At 47.2% G+C, this 7,593-nt stretch overlaps 2 protein-coding genes across 2 annotated transcripts; one reads left to right on the top strand and one right to left on the bottom strand.

Annotated features, from left to right (window-relative positions):
• Nucleotides 1-3,754: 3,754 nt before the first annotated feature.
• LOC140077533 (interferon lambda-2-like) lies at nt 3,755-5,031 on the bottom strand. The gene is made up of 5 exons (XM_072124786.1): nt 4,848-5,031; nt 4,460-4,537; nt 4,208-4,351; nt 4,030-4,113; nt 3,755-3,844 (listed from the first exon to the last, which is right to left on the bottom strand). The coding sequence occupies exons 1-5, from the start codon at nt 4,986-4,988 to the stop codon at nt 3,755-3,757; spliced, it is 537 nt and encodes a 178-aa protein (XP_071980887.1). The 5' UTR covers nt 4,989-5,031.
• Nucleotides 5,032-5,948: 917 nt separating this feature from the next.
• Nucleotides 5,949-7,138, top strand: LOC140077139 (interferon lambda-3-like). Its single transcript, XM_072124043.1, has 5 exons — nt 5,949-6,132; nt 6,284-6,361; nt 6,475-6,618; nt 6,725-6,805; nt 7,026-7,138. Exons 1-5 carry the CDS (start codon nt 5,992-5,994, stop codon nt 7,113-7,115), a joined length of 534 nt encoding a protein of 177 aa, XP_071980144.1. The 5' UTR covers nt 5,949-5,991; the 3' UTR covers nt 7,116-7,138.
• The last annotated feature ends 455 nt before the right edge of the window (nt 7,139-7,593 follow it).

Genomic DNA, 7,593 nt, shown 5'->3' with positions numbered 1-7,593 from the left:
CACCGGGCTTGCCTGGGGTTCAAACGCTGGGCTGTCTGGAGGTATAACAAGTTTTTGTGGTCAGTATACACACTCACGGGATGGAGAGCACCTTCCAGAAGATACCGCCATTCTTCTAGCACAAGCTTGATGGCCAACAGCTCTCTGTCTCCAATAGAGTAATTTCTCTCAGCTGGGGAAAAGGTCTTGGAAAAGAAGCACATGTGGAAGTTCGACCCTTGGGCCCTCTCTGGGAGAGCACCGCTCCAGCCCCAACAGAGGATGCATCCACCTCAAGATGAAAAGGTTTGTTGGTATCAGGCCTAGAGAGGACTGGTGCCGAGACAAAAGTGGACTTCAACTTGGAGAAGGCCTCTTCAGCTGTGGGAGACCAAGCCCGTGGATTGTAACCCTTCTTAGTGAGTGCCACAGTGGAGAAATGGGGAATAAACTGTCTATAGTAATTCGCAAACCCCAGGAACCTCTGTATGGCTCGGAGACCTTCTGGACGTGGCCTCTGAAGAACAGCAGACAGTTTCGCAGGATCCATCTCAAGGCCTCTGTCGGAAATTATGTACCCGAGGAATGGAAGACTGTGCTGGTGAAACTGGCATTTCTCCAGTTTGGCGTAGAGATGATTGCCACGAAGTCTACCAAGAACTTGACGTACGTGTGTCTGGTGGGATTCAAGGTCTGGAGAGTAAACCAAGATGTCGTCCAGGTAGACCACGACACACGTATAGAGAAGGTCCAGGAAAATGTCATTAACAAATTCCTGAAAGACAGCAGGAGCATTACACAGTCCAAAAGGCATTACTAGATAATCAAAATGCCCGTCATGAGTATTAAATGCCATCTTCCACTCGTCACCTTTGCGGATCCGGATGAGATTATAAGCACCTCGAAGATCCAACTTGGAGAATACCCTGGAAGCGCGTAGGCGATCAAAGAGTTCCGTAATCAACGGTAGAGGGTAGCACTTTTTAACCGTGATCTTGTTCAGCCCTCGATAATCGATACAGGGACGTAAGGAGCCGTCCTTCTTGGTGACAAAGAAGAAACCTGCACCAGCTGGAGAGGAGGACTTGTGTATGAAACCTCTCTGCAGGTTCTCCTTGATGTATTTTGACATGGCAGCCGTCTCTGGAACGGAAAGCGGATAGACCCGACCTCTGGGAGGAGTGGCACCCGGAAGGAGATCCACTGGACAATCATAGGGACGAGGTGGTGGCAAGGTCTCCGCTTGTTTCTTAGAGAACACATCAGCAAAGTCCCGGTAACAAGCTGGAAGACCCTTCAGAGTTGTGGAAGACGCAGAAGAGGTCAGGACCTGGAGTGGTGCCTCCATGCATCGAGATTGGCATTCCGGGCCCCAACGCAGGATCTCACCAGTTTTCCAGTTGAGGACCGGAGCATGGAGTTGAAGCCAAGGAAGACCCAGAAGAATAGCTGATGTGGAGCGAGGAAGGACATAGAAGACCATACTTTCTTGGTGAAGGACTCCAACTTGAAGATGGATGGGTTCTGTGCGGTAGCGGACCGGATCGGAAAGAAACTGTCCGCTTACAGAGGAAATGACTAGCGGAGACCTGAGGGGAACCACCGGAATGTGGTGCCGGGAGACCAGAGCAGCATCCGCAAAGGTCCCCACTGAACCAGAGTCCAGGAATTCTGAGACTTGCACGGGAGGACCGGTACCGACACGGAGCAGCACGGGAACAGTCAGGCGTGGAGAAGATGAATTCACACCTAGGGACGCCTCTCCCAGAAGCCCTAGGTGCTGGCGTTTCTCGGACGTTGGGGACGGACTGGACAAGCCCCGATGTGATGTTTGGGGCTGGCACAGTACAGACAAAGGTTTCTTGTCTGGATCGTTCTGCAGGCGAAAGTCGACCTCTGTCAATCTGCATAGGCTCCCCTGCAGACTGTGCAACCGGAGGCTGGAACGGATTCTGGAAGACCGGGGCCAACCAAGGCAGTAGGGGAAGCCGGACAAGAGATCGCTCGTGCCGCAACTCTTCAGCGCGTTCCAAAAAACCCCACGTCAATCCGGGTGGCCAAGGTGATAAGACCACTCAGTGTTGCTGGCAAGTCACGGGCAGCCAACGCATCTTTTACCCGAGAGGACAGTCCTTTCTTAAAAGTCGCACATAAGGCCACCACGTTCCAACAGAGTTCAGATGCCAAGGTGCGGAACTGAACTGTGTATTCACCCACAATTGAGTCTCCTTGGCGTAGCTTCAGTAGCCCTGTTTCCGCTGAGGAGGCTCGTGCTGGTTCCTCAAACACCGACCGGAACTCTGCCAGGAAGTTGGTATGGGTAACTGTAACTGGATCATTCCTGTCCCACAGAGGAGTAGCCCAGGCCAGAGCCTTCCCGGTGAGGAGGCTGATGATGAACGCCACCTTGGAGCGCTCACTGACCAACTGAGAAGACATTAACTCCATATGCAGCGAACACAGGGTAATGAATCCTCTGCACTGTTTGGGGTCGCCATCGTATTTATTAGGCATAGAGAGTTTCAGCCTAGGCTCTGGTGCCGATGAACTAGCCGGAATGACAGAAGAAACCGCAGAGGTAGTTGCTGGAACTGCCGCAGGAGTGGCCACGGGGACCTGATGCTGAGGTCAAGAGTCAAGCAGCTGTTGGAGAGTAGAAGCAACCTGGCCTAAAAGTTCTCCTTGGGCAGCAATCTGCTGCGACTGCCGAGCGACAACACTGGAAAGTTCAGCCAATATCTGACGTGGCTCCTTGGCGGGGTCCATGGCCGGATCTTACTGTCAGAACTGGGAGTCTGTGGACCCTCTGGACCACCGTGGGAGGTGGTACTAGCCGACCTGGGACCGGAGTCTAAGTGGAGCCCGGTGTTCACCAGAGCAAGCCGCAAAGCGGGATGGACTTGCTGCAACGGGATACCACCAGGTCGTTCCACAGGTGCGACTAGCCCGCAGTGGCTGCCAAGGTAGTAATGCAGGAGACAGTCTGTACCCGGGGTGAAGGCAGGACAATAGCACAGGAAGGCACACCAGGACTCACGTCAGGAATGGCAGGAGCTGGCACACAGGAATGCAGGACCACAGAGACGGACTGGCACACAGGAACGGACTGACACACAGGAATCACAGGAATCACAGGAGAGCTTTCTCTTCATGGGAAGACTTGAAGATCCGGCAAGGGTCACAGGAAGAGGTAGAAACTTATAGCAGGCCATCAGCAATTACCGGCGCGCTGCCCCTTTAAATCTGAGCGAACTGGCGCGCGCGCGCCCTGGGAGACGGGACGCTCGTCCCGAGCCACAGGAGTAGGAGAGGACATCGCTGGAGCCAGGGGAGGTGAGCAGAGCGGAGCTCCAGAGGGACGCTGAAGGGCACGGGTGCGCCCGCGATTGGAGACAGAGATCGCGGGAGCACCCGTGACAGGCCCCTTTAAGAAAATATACAAGAAGGAAGCAAAAGAATAGAATCGGTAACAATCGAATGGGCGCTGAAAACAATTTTATTTTATAAAAACTTATGATACAAGACTTCAATAAAAATCTTCACATTCACTAATAAATATCTTCTTAAATAAATTATAAAATAAATTAAAATAAATATTTGTTGTGCAAAATATAAAAAAAATATTCCTATAAAAATATCTTCTCTTTTAGAAATGTGACCCGATGATGAGAAACGATGATGTCCATATAATCATCAGGTGACTATGTAGATCTTTTCTAGAGACAGTGAAGACCATCTTCTAAACTTGTGGACCTTCTGTGAGGCTTCTTTGTAGTTACTTCCCATGAGCCCAACATCCAACGTCTTCCACCAGTAACGGGACGAGGCTGAGGATCACAGCGTCCTGGAGACATTGTGGAGATGCCTACAAGAAAAGGTTTAAGGTTTTTATTATAAGATCCCTTTGTCATGGTGTCTCTCCTCTCTCTACCACTGTTGGTTTTGTTTCTTGCCTTTTGTCTTTTTTTATGTTGTTTAGACCCTTAAATAATTGGGACCTCCATTGACGACACTTCTACTCCTCTGTGTAGGACATTGTAGGACACTTACCTCTTCCACAAAGTGCTGTAGATGGTGGAGCCATGGCTTCAGCTGCTCAGAAGATGTGTCACTGTCCTGTCCTGGTGATCCCCTCTAAAAATAAGAAATTGAAGTTGAATTCAAGTTGAATATTTCCCAATCCAGCTCAACCCTTATGACAATGAACATGAGGACCCAAAGGACTTACACAGATCAGAAGATCATCTTTGATTTTGAGGAAGATCATGAGAGACTGTGATACAGGGTCGGGCACAGAGGATGTGGACAGATTTGCCAGAACTTCTGTGGTTATTGTAACTCTCTTGGAGATCATTATCAGACGGTCACTGGACTGTAGAAGGGAAGATGTAGAGAAGACTAAATTATTGGCGTGGGATAAACTTTAGTGGATTATTTTGTAGAAGAAGCGGTCAGCGATAGATGACAGACATGTCCTCACCTTTAGGTCACATACAGACGGCTTGTGTCTTATCATCCTTCTGTAGCATCTCATTGCACTGGAGGACATGTTCTGTGCCTGTAGACGTTAGAGAAGGATTGGATGAAGCGTAACATCACATAATACACAGAATAAATACTGGAAACCTCAGCATTCACCATAAGTTCCTGTAGAACATGATAGGAACCAAAGATCATTAAAGTTCTGATCATGTATCAGATCAGTGACTGATAGTAGAAAGTTGACTTCTTTAAGATTTGACCATTCTGAAATCCACAGTATAATATAAACCATAATAGAAAGATTTGGGGTAGTTCCTGACTCCTGACACCACCCGCATAACGATGGATCAGACACTTTCCAAATAAAAGACGATTGTCCTCCTTACATGGTCATTCTGCAGTTGTCTGATCACGGTGATGTCCTCGGTAGATAGTGACTTATATCTGGACATCGGGCAGCGTCTCCTGTGTGGATGTCCGCTCACTGCCACCAGCACAATACTGAGGACCACCAGTCTCATGTCCATGGCTGGAGGATCGCTGCCGATCTGGAGACTTTCTTCTCTTCCTATGAACCTGTGGAGAAGATAATAACACATATTCCATGGTGATTGTCCATAAATCCATCATGTAAATGTCCACAGCTCTGATATCCTGGAGAAGATGCTCACCTGCTCAGGTGTCTTGTGTCTCTCTGCTTGTCTCAGCAATGTCTCAAGTCTTTCCATGTTTCTCCTTTTATATTTCAGGGTCCAGCAGAAAAATTCCTCCATTTTCAGGATGTGGAGAATCTTCTCCCTACGATAAGAATACAAGTGACAGAAGCCGTGGGAACTTTTCACGGCTTTCAGTTTCCTTACTGTACAGGTAAGAAGCAGCCTCCAGGTAACTGGGAGGAGACTCCTCTAGTGCTACAGGTGACAGGAGGAACTCCTGCTACAGATTGTATATTACATGTAACAATATGGAGGCAGTCACTGAATAACAGGAGGGTCCTCAAAGACCACAGACTGTGGGTGTATCTGTATTGTACTGTGGCCTGTAGGATCTCTGTATATAGCCGGGATTCCTCCTGTTACCTGTAGTAGAGGTGGAGTCTCCTCCAAGTTACCTGCTGTCACCTTCTCACCTGTACGAGGCTCCTCCCAGTTACCTGACATCTTCTTTTCACCTGTATAGTAAGGAAACTGAAAGCTGCGGTAAGTTACATCCCCTTGGCCGCTGTCACTTATCTCTTGTCATTTATATTCTGATCGTAGGGAGAAGATTCTCCACATCCAGAAAATGGAGGAATTTTTCTACTGGAGACCAAAGTATAAAAGGCAAAAAATGGAAAGACTTAAGACATTACTGAGACAAGAAGAGAGACACAAGACACCTGAGCAGGTGAGCATCTTCTCCAGGATATCAGAGCTGTGGACATTTACATGATGGATTTATGGACAATCACCATGGAATATGTGTTATTATCTTCTCCACAGGTTCATAGGAAGAGAAGAAAGTCTCCAGATCGGCAGCGATCCTCCAGCCATGGACATGAGACTGGTGGTCCTCAGTATTGTGCTGGTGGCAGTGAGCGGACATCCACACAGGAGACGCTGCCCGATGTCCAGATATAAGTCACTATCTACCGAGGACATCACCGTGATCAGACAGCTGCAGAATGACCATGTAAGGAGGACAATCGTCTTCTATTCAGAGGAGTTTGGGTCAGGGATATGCAGGTGGCATCATGTCGGGAACCACTTTGAATGAAGAAATTTGTTCTGATCACATAAAATGTCTATAATATACATATAATTAAGCTCTACCCTCTCCACAGGAGAAGAACATGTCCCCCAATGCCATCAAATGCTACAGGAGAATGGTGAGACACAAGCCATCGGGATGTGATCTAGAGGTAATTACTTACTGTTCTCTCTTACTGACGACCTTCACACCAACCAGAAAACTAAACCACCCCCAGATATTAATCATGTGCACCCAAACCTTCTCCATTGTTCCCTTCCACAGCCCAGTGACCGTCTGATCCTTACCCTGGAGCGAGTGTCAGTCACAGTTGATGTTCTGGAGAATATCTCCATGTCTGATGTTTCAGACTCTGGATCAAAATCCCTCATGATCTTCCTTCAGTTACGGGATGTTCTCATGATCTGTGTAGGTTTCTATGTTCCTCCACTTTTGTCTTGTCAACTCTTTGACTGCATTATATTTATGTAGATATTTATCCGTCACTTTTCCATCATCTTCTTCCATCAAACAGAAAGAGTCACCAGGAATCAGTGAGACTCCATCTGAGCAGCTAAAGCCGTGGCTCCACCATCTCCAGCATTTTATGGATCTGGTAGGATAACATGACTGGCTCCTTACATTCAGCTCCAGATTTCTCCAATTTGCCTCCTCCTTTGGGTTTCTCCTTAAATGCCACTTGTAGATATCTCTTTAATTTGGACATGAGGCTCAACAAATGATGCTCTTCTGCAGTCCAGAGGCTTCATACTGATTTTTGTTAGTTTTTTCCTTGCAGATGGTTGTTTCTAATCACGTTACATCCTGTGTTGTAGGCATCTCCACAATGTCTCCAGGACGCTGTGATACTCAGCCTCGTCCCGTTACTGGTGGAAGATGTTGGGTGTTGGGTTCATGGGAAGTAACTACAAACAATCGTCAAGGAAAAGGGGAAATCCAAAACCAGAAAGAGGAACCTCAGTGTCCATGGATCTACAGCATCCGTCTCCACAGGAGAACCAACTGGATCCCTTTGGAAATTTCCCTTCACTACAGACATTTTGATCATCTATTGTATTTATTTATATTTTATATAATTTATTTAATAATTTATTTGATCATTTGTATTTATTTATTATGTTTTGTTTAGTTTTTTGCTCCTGTTGGATTTTTGAATTTACAAAAGTTTTAACCCCTAGGGGACACAGCCTATTTTGGCCTTAAGGACGCGGCCCCATTCTTCAAATCTGACCTGTGTCACTATAAGTGGTTATAGTTTTGGAACGCTATGAGATATCCAGGGGATTTTGAGAATGTTTTCTCGTGACACATTGTACTTCAAATTAGTTTAAAAATTTGGATGAAATCTTTTGTGTTTAGTTATGAAAAAAAACTAAATTTGGC

The sequence above is a fragment of the Engystomops pustulosus genome, chromosome 9 (genome assembly GCF_040894005.1).
Source record: "Engystomops pustulosus chromosome 9, aEngPut4.maternal, whole genome shotgun sequence".
Lineage (NCBI taxonomy): Eukaryota > Metazoa > Chordata > Amphibia > Anura > Leptodactylidae > Engystomops > Engystomops pustulosus.
The sequence above is the reverse complement of the archived record's forward strand: the minus strand, read 5'-3'. Positions and strand labels throughout refer to the sequence as shown.